Genomic DNA, 16,727 nt, shown 5'->3' with positions numbered 1-16,727 from the left:
GCGCGGTGGCTCACGTCTGTAGTCCCAGCACTTTGAGGGGATCATGAGGTCAGGAGTTCAAGACCAGCCTGGCCAACATAGTGAAACCCTATCTCTACTAAAAATACAAAAAATTAGCTGGGTGTGGTGGCAGGCCCCTGTAATCTCAACTACTCAGGAGGCTGAGGCAGGAGAATGGCTTGAACCCAGGAAGCAGAGGTTACAGTGAGCCAAGGTCGCACCACTGCACTCCAGCCTGGGTGACAGAGCGAGACTCCATCTCAATAATAATAAAAAAAAGACTTTATCCGGAAATCAAAGGTTGTACTGCCAAATAGAGTGGCTACATGTTACATCTACTTGAATGCATCACTGCAGCAAATCTATGCTCTCTGGAAGACAGCAGAAGACATGAGTTCTCACGTGAGGGTGAGAAGAACGTGGGCTCAGACTGCGCGTGCCCACTCCCATGACTGTGAGAGTTAAAATGAGGGGGTGACAGCACTGCAGCTATTCCAGGACCGGTGCTATTTATATGAGCCTGTTCCAAACCTTAACACACAGATACCAAATCCACTCAGCACTGTATGCAAAGGGAAACAAGAAACCACTTTGACGGGTCTGGTCCCTCGTAAACACCCCAGATGACAAGCAAGTTATTTAACACGTTCTTTCTATGTTTGGAATGAATCTGTTTCCAAGAATAAAAGCATACAAACAATATCTTTATTACCTGTAATATGCTTAAAGAGCAGGGGTCCCCAACTGGTTAAACATGAAAAACACTGGCAGAGCTTTAGAAAGAGAGGAAAATGTGCCTCACCTCTCACTTACTGAGTCAGAATCTGCAGAGCGCGAAGTGCTGAGACGTCTTTTAAAAAAGCGCTCCAACTCTCCAGGTGCTTCTGTCCACCAGCCAGATGTGGGCACCAGTGCTGCGCAGCACGTTCCCGGCTTCAGGGTATGGTGGTTGTCCTGGGCTTGGATCAGGCTGGGGGCTCTCATTTACCAGGTGTTGGGAGGGGCTGGAGCCTGCATTTCCAGCAAGCTCCCAGGTGGGGCTAAGGTTGCTGATCTGCAGTGCTCCATCTCTGGGCATGTACCTACACACCCGTTACCTTTGTTGTACTGGGTTCAGGTATAAGTTACAGGGTGCACTGTGTACCCTCGCAGCCCTGCCCTACTCCACACTGCCCCCAGTCTCAAGCGGGGCTTGGACTTGCCTTCACCAAGGCACTTCTTTTCTCGGGTCGAACCCTCCCCTGAGGGCCCCCAACAGCCCTCTCCAGGCCTTCTGTCAGTAGAAAATGAAAATGCATTAATCGGCAGGGGTTTATCTGGTGTGAAAGGCTCAGGGAGATAATTCTTTTTATTGTCAAGGACCAAGAAACAACATGTAGAAATGCTATACACAATGGCCATGAGCTACAAGATAGGAGTGGGGTGGAGGGGAGACGTGGTAACACACAGCACTATTCTGAACAAACTCCAGCTCTCCATTCTAACACGTGAACCAAGGAGACACAGCCATCCTTTTTCACTAAGGCTGCAACAGAACGCAAACGTGACTTGGTTTATCAGCTCCCACAGGGCAGGCAGCGCAAAAGGCTATTGTAAGCTGGTTTTGGGAGCCCCCATCTCAAACAGAGAGTGGATGCTGAAGGTGGTCCCTGGCCGCCGCTGGTGGCTGGTCCCCGGCTTGCTAGGTCCTGGGCATGTCTCGATTCTCAATGATCAGCTTGTCAGTTGAATACAGTTGGCCAATGTGGACCTGAAGGCAAAGAAAGGACACAGGTCAGGAACCGTGGCCCTCTAGCCCCTGGGAAAGGTCAGAAGGAACATTTCCTAACATTTCGAATACAAATGTTGGCCATCCCACGGCTGCTCCCTTCTGGCAACTGCACTGTGGGGCAAAGCCAGTCATTAGAGCCGCTTGGCTAGCTCCTTGCACCATCCAACGCCCACTTCCCTCACCGTGAGAAGTTACAGAGATCCACACACCCATTCCTTCTCTGAAACAGCATAGGGGGCTGTGCTGAGCCGGGTGAGGCCTGCCTGCTGCTGGCGTAGCTGTCAGATGTGTGCCCAGTACCTCCTTTCCTAAGACGGTTTCCTTCCCTTTGAACTGCTTCTTGCATAGGGAAAGGGTTTTAGAACAATGCAGAAATGGGTGCCGACTATGCTGGGGTAGAAAAAGCACTGCATTCGGGGTAATGCGAACACTATTCCATGGCCCATCCCGGGTGGGGTTGAGGGCAGCTGTCTGAGTGCCTGCACCTCCTGCCTTCCACCTTTCCTGCCTCCTTCTTTTTAAAGTGTCCTTTTACTAAGTGTCTTTATGCCCAATGTTTCCACTGTCCCAGGTGGATGCTGGAGTCATCATCTGGGGCTAGAGCAGGTCTTTCCTCGGGAACAAAGGGTCTTGCCACAATTTTTCTGTAAAAGCATTTCCTGAGTGATACATTTTTAAGGATAAGTGGAACTGGTGAAGAAAGGGCTGACCATTAGCAGCTCTATCTGGATTTCAGACCAGTTGGTCACTATCTATGGGAAATTCGAGGTGAGTAACTGCTGTTTAAGCAAACGATAGTAAACTCCTAAAGGCCACAGCTACCACCCAGAGCAGCCAGGGCTCAACATCCTCATATGGTTTTCCTCCCCGACCTTAGTGCTCTGTTTCGAAGTGAAGGCCCCGGACAGAAGGCGATCATGTCATTACTACAGCACGTGTTAAAGAGCAGTACTCTGTCACCAAGGACAGCCCCGCGGTCCATCTGAGGTGTCCTGTTTTCCATGCCATTGCTCGGTCTTCGGTCTGCCCTTGCACAGAGGTATCCTGAAGGTCCGTGGCACGGATAATAACTGCTAAGTGTTGCGGTGCAAGAGAAAGCGAAGAGGCAAGAGCAGCGGGTCATCTAAGAAGAAAGAAAAGTAGACAGTGGAGATTTGGGGGATGGGGGAGATCTTGCAAGTATTTTTAAATGCAAGTGAATGTCCTAATTAAAAACCAAAAGAGATAGGTAGGAGTTATGGGAAGGCGGTGTAGAGAACGAGCGCTCCAGCACAACTCCTAACAAGTCACAGTGATGAGCTTGGCTACTGTGTCCTCAGTCCTCCCTTCCGCTCACTAATATAGAGAAGACTTTGGATACAAGTGGATGGGAGTGGGGGGTCTGGGGTGCTGCATTTCTCACAACCTGCAGGTAATGCTGATGCTGCTGGTCCATGGGCCACACTTTAGGTGGCAAGGTCGGAAATCATCTTGAGGGCTGTGAGGAGCCGCACTGGGTTTCTTGGGGGCTACAGTACAGTCATGATGAATGCAGGGACTTTCTGAGTTTCCCTGCTGGACAACCTGAAAGCGCTACTGGGTGAGCCGAAGCCATCTATACCCTCCTACAGAGAAGAGGAGGATTGGCGTTGTCCTCCACCCTGAATAGTACACGGCTTTGTTTTCATATATTAACCTCAACAGATAGATGCACCCACTAGCAAACGATACTGAGAACAGAAAGGCTAGAATACCAATGATCCTTAAAAAAAAGGGAACCATTACTTTTTGGATAATTAAAACGAGGCTAATACAAACAATTTTGTATAACAGCTTGGATGGTTCAGTTACCTGGGAGCTTGTTCTGTATTTAATTGATCTCAGGGGATTCACCAGGAACCATCCTAGAAGTATCCACAATCGGACATTCCATGAGTACTTGACAGAGTTTACCATCATCTTCTCAAGGCTTTAGTGGCAGGCAGGGGTTATGGAATGGCATAAGAAGAAACCCGTTCAAAACTGCAATGGGCTGGCTTGGGAAGCTGTGAGTTCTGTCCCCGTGAGGAGCAGAAAGTGAGGATGGAGAAGGAAGGTATATGCTAGACCAGGGGTGAACCAGATGGATTCCTTCCGACTCTCAGCTTCTGTGATTACAGGCACTGTCCATGGCTCCAGGATCCATCTGGGACGCATGGTCTCTGAATGGCCCAGTGTTAATCCACATGTTCTACTTCTGGCACTCTGGAAGGAAAGGCGGCACCCTGGAAAGGCCCTGGGATGAGGGGGAGGGGGGCAGCGGGAACAGGACAGCTGGGCTGCAGCTGGGATGGCTCCGCCACTTGCCATGTGAGACTCTCCACTTCCTCTAGACTCAGTTCCTCACCTGTGGGATGAGGTCTGGAAACTTCTAGGTGATCTTTACGGTCCTTTGCAGCTCCAGCAGTCTTTGGGCCCTCAATAAAGTTGGCCAGTGTCAAGAAAAAGATGTGTGAGGTCCCCAACCAGTACAGCGCCTACATGGCATGGGAGTCCCTAGGGCAGCTGGTGGGAATCTGGCCAAGGGAGAGTCGTGGCACACATGGAGGGGAGAAACATGTTGCAGCAGCAGGAGGGGTGACTGGCTTCCCGCTCCCTCCTGAAGGGAGGGCACACCTCTGTCCACCCGTTCACCGCCTGCAGCCCGGGCGGCATGCTCGCGAAGCCCGCCCTCCTCTTTGCAGCCACCTGGACCATGTGTGTGGTCTGTGTGTGTGGTCCCTAGGAGGTCACGTGCTCTAGTTCACGTCTGTCTTCCCTTCTCCATCCCCCTGAGAGCCCCTCAAGGGCAGGACTGGTGAACACTGCTTTCTGTGTCCCTGGGCCCCACACAGTCCTAGGAGACAACACTGCTCAGCAGATCTGTGACGAGCGAGCGAGAGAAGGAATCTGAGCCCGGTGCACTCAGAGCAAGTGGCTCTGCAGCGAAGATGGACAGGCAGGCAGGGCCCTTTCCTACAAGTGAAAGGCATACACAGCACACAATGCACAGGTGTTCAAAGACCCAGAAAACCCGGAGGAGCCCTGGAAGGGCAGCCCCAGCCCTGAGTCATTCTGCAGACAAGCCGTGAGCACCTCCTGTTCCAGGCACCTTGTGCGGGTGAGACTTTCAGATGTGATTAATGCCTGCAGAAATCTCTGAGTCCAGGAAGGGAAAACAGACAAGAATTGAGATAAGCGACCTAGCATCTGGAATGTACTAGCACAGGAGGGCACCCAGGACTAGAGGGATCTAGAAGATGTGACTCAGCCTGAGGGACTCACAGAAGACTTCTCAGAGGAGACAGCCTCAGGGGAGGAGGAGCTCAGAGGCCCAGAGGCTGGAGCCGCGGCAGGGGTGAGAAGCCCATGACACGACTGGATGCGGAGACTGTCAGAGACAGAAATAGACTAAGTGTGGATACGGAAGGGTGAGGATGAGGATGGGGGTGGAGACGGCAGAGAAGAGAGAATAAAAGGAAAGTGTGGTAGGGCCAGAACACAGATGCCATGCTCCACTTGGAGGGAATGGAAAGCTGGTAGAATGTTAAAAATGGAGGACCAGAGCATCCAGACCTGTGGTTAAAAAGATCACCTTGTCCTAGGGTCAAGGCAAGGAAGAGGTGGAGAGTTGTGGCAGGGGACCCGGTTAAGGGACCAGTAAGAGTGCAGGTGAGGCTGGGCGCGGTGGCTTACACCTTTAATCCCAGCACTTTGGGAGGTCGAGGTGGGTGGATCACGGGGTCACAGGTCCGAGACCAGCCTGACCAACATGGTAAAGCCCCGTCTCTACTAAAAATATATGGGGCGAGGTTGCGGGCGCCTATAATCCCAGCTATTCAGGAGGCTGAGGCAGAAGAATGGCGTGAACCCGGGAGGCGGAGGTTGCAGTGAGCCGAGATCGTGTCACTGCACTCTGGCCTGGGTGACAGAGTGAGACTCCGTCTCAAAAGAAAAAAAAGAAAAGGAGTGCAGGTGAGAGGTGACTCAGCTTGGAAGGAGTGGCAGAAGTTATAGAGGGGCAGCCAGAGGAATGGGTGCTGCCCTGAAAGGGGACCCACCCTTGCAAGTCCAAGACTGCTGCACGTGGAGGCTGTAAGAATCACTGCCCTCAGCTTTTGGTGAAGAATGAAGCCCACAAGAATCAATCCACATAGAAGCAAAGACATGAACCCCAGATCTTCTGATCTCTGTCCAGTGCTTTCTCCAAAATGCTGCTCCTCTACCAGGTCCCAACCATTTCTTCCTTTCTTTTCTCTTTCTCTCTCTTTTTTTTAGAGACAGGTTCTCACTATGTTGCCCAGGTTGGTCTTGAACTCCTGGGCTTCAGTGATCCTCCTGCCTCAGCCTCCTGAGTAGCTGGGATTACATGCATGTGCCACCATGCCTGGCTAATCAATGATTTCTTCATAACGCAAATTACACATCACTATAATTATGAACCTATGTTATGAAAATTTGAGATAACCACATGAGAGAACTGTGGACTGCCCAGCATCCATCTCTCCTTTTTCCTTACAGGGTCAGTGCACATCTAGAAGTTTACACTCTCCAGACTCCTGTGCAGCTAGACGTGGCCAATGAGGTGTCAGCTGTCATCAAGGCAGGAGCATCTAGGAAAGTTCTTTAAAGTGGGCCGCCTCAGACTGGGGGCACTCCACTGCCTGCCTGCCCCCTAGTGTGTCTCCGTTCTGCCTGGAATATGAACTTGATAGCTGGAACACCAGCAGACATCTAGCACCGTAAGGTAAGTTTGATATGGGAGCTCCACGCTAAGGCTGGGGGGTAGAAAGGAGGTGTCTGAGTACTTGATGACCATGGGGACACCATGCCAGCTCTGGACACCTTATTGCCAGCTTTCTTTTATGTGTGAGAAAAATAAACCTCCATCTTTTAAAAGCTCCTGTTAATTGGGTTTCTTGCTACATACAGCTAAACCAATCTTTACTGACTTGAATGCACAATGAGAATTTTAATGTGAGATCATAGGACTAATGAAACGAAGGCTGGTGCAGAGAAGGGGGTGATCTGTGCCCTGTGGCAAGTGGAAACAATGTCCCTGTCATCTGGGGAGGTGCAATTAACAGGTACCTACGGTAGCTGTTTCCAAAGTTTAAAAAAGCTACATGGGAAATTATAAAGATTCTGTTCTTTTTCTCTTTAAATCAGGGGTGTCCAATCTTTTTGCTTCCCCGGGCCACACTGGAAGAAGAAGAATTGTCTTGGGCCACACATAAAACCCACAACATTAACAAAAGCTGATGAGCTAAAGAAAAAAGAAATCGCAAAAAAAATCTCATGTTTTAAGTTTACAAATTTGTGTTGGGCTGCATTCAAGGCCATCCTGGGCTGCACATGGCCCACAGGCTGTGGGTTGGACAAGCTTGCTCTAAATATTTAGTTGCATTCGGATATGTGGCTATTAGTAGTTTGGTATTTTTGAGTAGTCTGTTAAATCACATGTAGATTTAAAATATACAGAATATTTAAATGTGGGATCATAGCATAACTTGCTTTTGAACTTAACTTCATATTATGATCCTTATGTCATTAACTGTCCTTTGAAGGAATATTTTCAGTAACTGTGTAATACTCCATTGTAAAGATGTATCATAATCTATTTAATCACTCCCATATGATGAACATTTAGACTGTTTTCACTTAATGCCAGGATTATCATTCATATATAACCTTTTATCAAATCTGACTTCCTTATAAAAGGTTTCTAGAAATAGAATTGTTGGATAAACAGATATGAATTTTTTTTTTTTTTGAGATGGAGTCTTGTTCTGTCGCCCAGGCCAGAGTGCAGTGGCCCACTGCAAGCTCCGCCTCCCGGGTTCACGCCATTCTCCTGCCTCAGCCTCCCGAGTAGCTGGGACTACAGGCGCCCGCCAACACGCTGGGTTAATTTTTTTGTGTTTTTAGTAGAGACGGGGTTTCACCGTGGTCTCGACCTCCTGACCTCGTGATCCACCCACCTCGGCCTCCCAAAGTGCTGGGATTACAGGCGTGAGCCACCGCGCCCGGCCAGATATGAATATTTTTATGGTTACTGATGGATCTTGCAAAACTACTTTCCAGAAGGTCTGTTTGTCTGGCCGACACTTCCTCTGGTGGTCCCTTTGAAGGCTTTGGTGGCACACTTATCATGCCTCAGAACAAACACGCTTCTCCCCATGTAGCTCCCTGTGCGTGAGCTCTGCGTGCGAAAGGCCGTATTCTCTATGTGCCGGCTAGAACAAGAACACAGGATTCTCCAACAGGAGAATGCAGCCCTCTGCTGTGTTTCTTACAAAAGCCCCCATAACAGTTGTTACCATCATGTTTATTCACAAAGTCCACCAATCTAGAGGATGAAACTTCTGGGGGAGGGGTGCTCTCCTGTAAGGCATGTAGCTGTGAGGTGGGAACGGCCCCATAGAAAAGACCCCAAAGGAAACCCACAGAATGAAGAACTGGGGGGCAATCTGAAGAGCCAAGTTTCAGGAAACTTGAAATCAAAACAAACCAAATTTATAGTCTGCTTTGACAGAAGTTTTAATTAAATTAAAAAACAAAAAACAAACCCCATTCCAGTATGACAATTTTATGGCCCTTGGGGGGGAAAAAACTAATGACATCAGGTCTTACAATGTGAATGGTATTAAGAGGATATAGAGATGCATGTCTGTCTGACATATATACTGCATATATTGGGGCCACCCACATGGTCCCTATACTGTAATGGTAAGTGGGCCTGCCTCAGTTCCCCAGCATAAGCATCGGTGACTGAGGGGAGCGGGGAGAAGGGATCATGTTACTTGACTTAGGTGCCTTCAAAGCGCAGTTTAGGACCGTGCCAGACACATACAAAGTGCTCAGAAAGTACCTGACAACTAAAAATATCAGTCCCGTACTCCACGGTTCTAAGGGTCTGTGCCCACTGACTCTAAAATCCAGATAGCTGAGTGATTACCGAGTGCTCTGATGGTGAGCCACAAGTGGAAATACAGAACTGATGAAGACAAGTGAATAAAAACAGCAGTAGGACCATTTAGTGCAACAAGAATGTTCACTGACCGTTAAGTGAAATGAAATGATTTAAATTTGGCCCAGCAGAGGGTTTAAGGCTAGAATCCAGGGCTATATGGGATTTACCTAGAGCCATTACAGAAGAAGTAGGGGAAATACTCAGTTCACACAGGGGGGGAATATTAAAAAGTTATCTCAATGAGGGCTAAGGAGTTGAGGCAATAAATGTTCGTGTCGCAGTTCTGTTGCATTTATTTGGGCTGTAAAATGTGTCAGCACACACAGGAGGCTAGCCAGGATTGATGCTGTGGTGCTAATGGCAGAGAATGATGCTCCAAGCTGCAGGTGAGAGGGTCTGGTCAACGCAAGTAAGGTAGTGCAATTAACAGCTTCAAGTTCCAGTCCCTCTAGAATCCCAAATTGACTTATACAGCCACATCAAACCAGTACTGTGCATAAACTGGTCATTAAAGCTGATCACACTTTTATTCTATTAAGTTTCGGGGGTTGGCATTAGAGTTCATTGGAAAAGTACACAGATTACTCAACTGCCAGTAGCCGGGATGACTAGATGGCCCAGAAACACTTAAGAGCTCTGAGACTCATTAGACAAATAACCTGCAAGGGAGGAAGGAGCAAGATATAAGAAAATACAATTGGGTCCAATGTTTCAGGTCTTCACTGCTTAGTTTTTCTCCTGAAGCAATGCCCAGCCATCCCTGCAACACATGTCTACAGGACCTGGGTCCCAGGAACTGGGCTCACTCGCCAGGGGAGTGGGTGGGGAAGGTGGGGAATGGACGCAGCCCTGGGCTGGGATCCTACTCCTGCCTCTGCCACTTCCAGCCTATTTCTCAGAGTTGTTATGGGAATCAAACGAAACACTAGATGTGAAGAAAATCTACCATTTCCCCCAGTTCTTTCCCAGGGCCCACATACATGAAATGTCCTAACACTACTGGGAAAATCAAATAAGCACAGTGCTAGGCACCTGGCAAGGGCCTGCTAAACATTACTTACATGCACAGATTTGTGCAAGGCCTGTTTCTGTCAAGATGCATATCATGGGCGGGGCGCAGTGGCTCACGCCTGTAATCCCAGCACTTTGGGAGGCCTAGTGGGCGGATCACAAGGTCAGGAGTTTGAGACCAGCCTGGCCAACATGGTGAAACTCTGTCTCTACTAAAAATACAACAATTAGCCGGGTGTGGTGGTGGGCGCCTGTAATCCTTGCTACTCGGGAGGCTGAGGCAGGAGAATCGCTTGAACCCGGGAGGCGGAGGTTGCAGTGAGCCAAGATCGCGCCACTGTACTCCAGCCTGGGTAACAGAGCGAGACTCTGTCTCAAAAAAAAAAACCAAAAAACCAAAAAAACAAAATGCATATCATGGGGTCCCAGATCCTGATCTTAGGATCTCAAGGCCCCTCACCCTTCAGCTATAAGAGCACCTGATTCTGTAATAATTAACCCCCAACTGCAGAATATGGTGGCAATGACAGCTGAGCTCACCACCTGGGTGTGAATGTAAGCTTTCCAGGCTGGACTCAAGGACTGACTGCTGAGTTGTTCTTTCCTCATCTCTTCTCTTATCGGCTTCCTGCCCAGACAGGGCCCATGACACTGCCAGTTGGTCAGAGCAGTCTGGTATGAGAAGGAGGTGGCTGTGCCCTGTGAAGTTACAGGAGAGACATGGATGTGTGGCTTTGCTGGTGAAGCCAAGGGGCAAACTGTTCTGCTCTCTTCCCCCTCAGAGATTGGGGGCCGCAGGGCATAGTACCAAATCTTGCCTCTGGTGTCACGATGATGATACTTTTTCAGTTAATGATGATAATGCTATGACTAGTACAAAATAATGATGATGATGATGAAAGTAATAGTGATGATTAATGAGCATTTACTATGTACCAGGCACTGCTCTAAGTGCTTAATCAATTATTAATAACTAAATGAAAGTATTTCTTTTGGCCTCACAATGACTTTATGAGGAAAGTACCAGTATTATCATCAATTTGTAGGCTTTTACAGGCAAACTCTGTCATGTTTTCTTTTAATTTCTATTTTTGGAGGGTGTGTACTTGCTCTGCTAGGCATGCTCTTCCATTTCACATGTCAGAAGCTGGCACCCCAGTGAATCACACTGAAAACATACTGGAAAGGGCAGTAACAACAGTCACAGTGACAAAAAACACTCCTAGATGTAAACTTAGTAAGACATGTGTGATCTTTAGAAAGAAACTAAAAAGCTAAGAAATATAAAATTTTAGTGAGAGATACCCATATTCGTGAAAAGACTGAGTCACATAAAAATGCCAATTTTTGGAAATGAATTCACATTTAATACAATGATAATACAAAATCTGACAAGATTTTAAAAAATACATGACAAAATGACTTTAAGGTTTTTGTGAATAAAAAGTCACGAATAAGAAAACCTTTGTAAAGGAAAATCTTAAAGCGTTTTTGAGATATTATTAAAACATAATGGCATTGGCCCAAGGAGAGAGAAATTCACACACGAGAGAGTTACAAACCAGACCCTGTTATGCAGAGGTAGTTAACACATAAAACCACACTCCTGGCCGTGTGGTGGCTCACGCCTGTAATCCCACCACTTTGGGAGGCCGAGCCGGGTGGATCACGAGGTCGAGAGATCGAGACCATCCTGGCAAACATGGTGAAACCCCGTCTCTACTAAAAATACAAAAATTAGCTGGGTGTGGTGGTGTGCACCTATAGTCTCAGCTACTCGGGAAGCTGAGGCAGGAGAATTACTTGAACCCGGGAGGCAGAGGTTGCAGTGAGCCGAGATTGCGTCACTGCACTCCAGCCTGGTGACAGAGCGAGACTCTGTCTCAAAACAAACAAACAAAAACCAAAATGGCTCTCCTGGGGATTTGGGACTTAGCTTAAAGGGGCTGTGGTAGCCAGAATATTTCTTGGAAGTCTCATATTGATCTTCATGTAAATGGTGTACTCTGCTTTATAGCATATCTGTGCTTATTTTCGTATAAAAATGTTTTCCCTGCCAGATGTGGTAGGGAAACCCACCCTGGTGCACACCTGTAGTCTCAGCTACTCAGGAGGCTAAGGTGGGAAGATTGCTTGAGCCCAGGAGTTCGAGGCTGTAGTGCTCTATGACCTCGCCTGTGAATACATACTGCACTCTAGTCTCAGCAACAGAGCAAGACCCGGTCTCTTCACAGTTTTTTTCCCTCCCAGTTGACAAGTAACCTTGACCCTCCAAGAGGATGTACTGTTTTTACCCTGTTACCTTTGAGTGCCTTCTGATACACCCAGTTTCAGAAACATATTTTTAAGATACTGCACTTTCCTAAGATAGCTACACTTTCATGGGGGCTTTGCAAGACCACAAAAACCCCCCTTGAGCCACCAAAACAATATCTATACACATATATATTTTGAGACAGAGTCTCACTCTGTCATCCAGGCTGGAGTTCTGTGGTGTGATCTCAGCTCGCTGCAACCTCCTCCTCCTGTGTTTAAGTGATTCTCATGCCTCAGCTTCTTGAATAGCTGGGACTGCAGGCATGTGCCACCACACCTGGTTAACTTTTGTATTTTTAGTAGAGATGGGCTTTCACCATGTTGGCCAGGCTGGTCTCAAACTCCCACTTCAGGTGATCCGCCTGACTTGGCCTCCTAAAGTGCTAGAATTACAGGTATGAGCCACCATGCCCGGCCAACACATTTTTGACAGAATTTCAACATATGGTCTCAGATGGCACATGCTAAGCTGCCTGCTCCTGTTCACCTGCACTGGGGAAGGTAAGCATGACATCTGTGCCCCTCCTCTGGCTTATGACAAGGCTGGACATCCTTTCACGCTGCCTGCAATTCCTGCAGCAACGTCCCTGGTGAGATCCCCGCATGGAGAGGCACTGCCACAGCCTTGTCACAGTCAAGTCACCAGTGATAAAAGCTTATTTGTCAAATAGACTGCTTTTTATCATGTTTTTTATATTTCCCATTTTTTTTTTAAAAAAGCACACTGAAATAGGCACGCATGAATTTATGTCTACATTTTTTCAGTCTTTTCTGTATGGCAACAAGAAGTATTGTGAAACCCAAACTTAGGAATATCGACCACATGGTGTTCCTCTAAAAACAGCCCTCAGTCCACATAACCTTTTCTTCTTTTTAGAATCCAGTAGGCTTGTTCTTCAAAATGTTTACATATAATAGCATAACACTGCTACGTTTAATTCTGCCACCATTTTATGCAACAGAAAGGTGCCTGAAGGGATCATCCAAACTGGATTTACTGAAACCCCAATCTCCAATGACGTGTGGTAGCTGAGAAAGAAGGCCATTTCAAAGAAGCAGGAGTGCATCTTTTTGCTTCCCCTCTCCCGGTACACACTCCATCTCCATCCTTCCTGTAAGCCTTGAATTCCAGATATGGGATATTCTTTTTTTTTTTTTGAGACGGAATCTCGCTGTGTCGCCCAGGCTGGAGTGCAGTGGCCGGATCTCGGCTCACTGCAAGCTCTGCCTCCCGGGTTCATGCCATTCTCCTGCCTCAGTCTCCCGAGTAGCTGGGACTACAGGCGCCCGCCACCTCGCCCGGCTAATTTTTTTGTGTGTGTGTGTGTTTTTTTTTTAGTAGAGACGGAGTTTCACTGGGTTAGCCAGGATGGTCTCAATCTCCTGACCTCGTGATCCACCCATCTCGGCCTCCCAAAGTGCTGGGATTACAGGCTTGAGCCACCGCGCCCGGCCGGGATATCTTAACGTGGGGGGAGGTGGTGGGGAGTCGGCCTCTTATTTCCTCTGTGTTGTTGCCGGCAGAGTGATGAGTAAATTCATATCCCTGCCCACTATCCCGTGTCACAGTTAATAATTAATATGTTTCATCTTTGCTTGCTGGGACAAGAGAGAAACAAGGTGCAAGAGCGTGCACTCTTCGTCAGCATGACCACACGTCCAGTCCACATCCACTGTCCCAGGGTGACTATAGATAGAGCCTTGTCCACTCTCAAGTGTCTGCCTCAATCATGAACACACAGTTGCCCTCACTCTTATCCACTTTTATCAGCATGCTGCCCCAGCTTGTGGTCTTTCTGAATGTCTCATGTTCAGTTAAAAAAGGCCGGGTGCGGCGTCTCACACCTGTGATCCCACCACTGAGACGGGTGGATCACTTGTGACCAGGAGTTCGAGACCAGCCTGATCAACGTGACAAGACCCCACCTCTACTAAAAATACAAAAAAAAGTTAGCTGGGTGTGGTGTCATATGCCTGTAATCCCAACTACCGGGAAGCTGAGGCAGGAGAAACGCTTGAACCCAGGAGGCGGAGGTTGCAGCGAGCTAAGATTGTGCTATCGTACTATAGCCTCGGTGGCAGAATGAGACTCTCCAAAAAAAAAAAAAAAAAAAAAAAAAAAAAAAAAAACCGGCCCACCATGTGACGGTCTCTTTCCGTGGCATTCCACATCATCACAGGAAAGGGAATGAAACTATTTTATTTTGTTTTATTTTATTTTATTTTTTTGAGATGATATCTTGCTCTGTCACCCAAGCTGGAGTGTAGTGGCGTGATCTCGGTTCACTGCAACCTCTGCCTCCCGGGTTCAAGCGATTCTTCTGCCTCAGCCTCTCTAGTAGCTGGAACTATAGGCGTGTGCCACCATGTCTGGCTAATTTTTTTGTATTTTTCGTACAGACAGGGTTTCACCATATTGGCCAGGTTGGTCTTGATCTCCTGACCTCCTGATCCACCCACCTCGACGTCCTAAAGTGGCAGGATTATAGGTGTGAGCCACCGCGCCGGGCCGGGAATGAAACTATTTTAATGGATCTCAAAGAGTCCGAAGTTGTGGGCAGCTAGCAGAGGTTCCCATCTCACAAGCCTTCTGTTCCCTCTGCAGGAATGAGTCCTTTTTGAATGGACACACGGGTTAAGGCAGAGGTTCCTATTGAGGTCTGTGCACTGGAGTCACAGGGTCTGCTCTGTAGGACCTGGGTGGTCCAGCCCCACCTGTGGAATTTCTCCTTAGGGAGGTAACTGGGGGGTGGGGGCACGCATGTCATCGCTTCCTTGCTTCTGACTAGCGTCCCTGAATGAGAAGCAGTGCTCATCTACGGGGATTCAGGCTGAGCACTTATTTTTTGAGTATTGCCTGGCTTTCCTCCCCCTCCACCCCTGCCCTGCAATGGAGTGCATACTTTTCCAAAAAACAAAAAACCAGGGTAGCGCTTTTCCTACCAGGTGCACTTTGGGTACAGTTCTTCCAGAAGGCAGGGCCATGGACTACAAAATCAGGGGACAGAAGTGCCTTTGCACCCTATGGTGTTCCTATAGGATGCTATCGCCTGCTACGCTGCTAGCTGAAGGCAGGGAATATCTTCCTGTCTTCTATACATACACCTGTACTTTATAGGGGAGCTGGGTTTTATGGGTGATTTCTATCTGCTGCTTAGACCACTGCTCAGGGTGGAGAGACAGTTATAAAACAGGAGACAGGTAGCTGTCTACCATCACACTTACACATCCACCCTCTCCGACCCCTGATGGTCAGTGCAGAGAAGGCCACATGGGGACAGTGGATATCAACAGTGCCAGCCACTAGCCAGGAGTCCCCTGGGGCTGGCACTGCAGCATTGCACAACAGAGCCTCCCCGAGACAAAAGCATCCAAACAGTCAGCACACCATGTTACATGTCAGCACCGCTGCAACTGTCACCAGGCCCTTCTGGGAACTGGGCAGAACTCAGGGCCCAAACATCACGTCAGAAGAAGACCTGGCATTTCCCTGGGATGGCGACAACAGAGCCCAGGCAAACTGCCAGAGGTCATGTCCTATCAGAGGTCACACTCCCGCATCTGGGGAGAGACCAAAGCTCAGCTGCATGTCTTTCCCTGAACTCTGCTTCACGCCACCAAAACCACAGCGGCAAGGCCAGAATCCTGGCTGCTCTACAATTAACTACAAGGTGATGCAAATGTGAGGCTGATCCTTCCTGGGATGTGTCCGGGGAATGAGCAAGTTCTTGATGGTGTGTTTACCACCTGCTCTGGGGGATATATATCTTTGACAAACTTTCTGGGGGCTATCAGTCTGCCTCTATTTTACCCCTCCAGGGACACCTTTTTTAAAAGTCAACTTGAACCAGTTCTGGTTTTGATATTTGCTTTAATAGAATAGAATTGAGCAGGGAAGCTCAGCAGAAACCTGCGGAAAAAGGCGCATCCCGAGTCTGCTCGCCCAGCCCAGATGACTTCTATGCAGAGACTGGAATATTGACTGCCCCTTTGGTTGTGCCTGTCGCCTTCGCCCGGTGATGACTGACAACACCCTGCTTGGTTGGAGAGTACAGAGAATAACCACCCACACTAATTCGTTTGATTCTAGAAGTTCCTGACCTTGTGGGCTTCCAGATGGGGGGTAGCATTAATTGAGAAGTCACCACTCTGAGAGTTTCACAATCTCCAGAGCAACAAACACAGCAGAACCCAAGTTAAGGGTCCCGCACTAGAAACGTGACACTGAGGACTGGAAAGGGCTTCCAGAATAGGAACCAGGAGCCACACTTTTTTTTTTTTTTCTTTAAATTCAGGCTTGTAAAATGTGCTGATTACCAGCCTCCTTAAATAAGCGGTCCAGGGGAGTTTGACACTTTTGGGCGTCAAATAGTCAGGAATGAACATCCCTTGAGGAGAGACAATGAGGGCCCCTTCCCTGCTGGGCTCCTTCCTCTTGCCAACCCAGTGCTTTCCAGAAGTTTCTCTTGGACAGTCCCACATCCACCTGTTCCTGACTGCATGCCATGGCTGGTGGCAGCTGTCCTACCTCTGCCCTGATGGGCTGGCATCTGGCTCATGCAAGAAATGGTGGTGAATACCAACAGAGACCAATGAGGCCGACATCCCTGTCCGCACGGTTTCCTAGCACGTGCTCTCCTTCACGCTCAGCATCCCAGG

General features: G+C 48.4%; 1 protein-coding gene across 2 annotated transcripts in view; it reads right to left on the bottom strand.

Moving 5' to 3' along the window:
* Nucleotides 1-1,311: 1,311 nt before the first annotated feature.
* LOC105487361 (LYR motif containing 4) overlaps nt 1,312-16,727 on the bottom strand; it is a 149,887-nt gene continuing 134,471 nt past the window's right edge. Inside the window, exons 3-4 of one of the 2 annotated variants that reach the window (XM_024794637.2) lie at nt 2,644-2,894; nt 1,312-1,750 (exon numbers count right to left, since the gene is read on the bottom strand). In XM_024794637.2, coding sequence (XP_024650405.1) covers nt 1,714-1,750; nt 2,644-2,894 — 288 coding nt within the window. In that variant the 3' untranslated portion in view covers nt 1,312-1,713. The remainder of the gene's footprint in view (nt 1,751-2,643; nt 2,895-16,727) is intronic. The other variant, XM_011750812.2, reaches the window with a different exon arrangement.

Source organism: Macaca nemestrina, chromosome 5 (genome assembly GCF_043159975.1).
Source record: "Macaca nemestrina isolate mMacNem1 chromosome 5, mMacNem.hap1, whole genome shotgun sequence".
NCBI classification, from domain to species: domain Eukaryota; kingdom Metazoa; phylum Chordata; class Mammalia; order Primates; family Cercopithecidae; genus Macaca; species Macaca nemestrina.
Note: the sequence above shows the minus strand (reverse complement) of the source record. Positions and strands in the feature narration are given on the sequence as shown.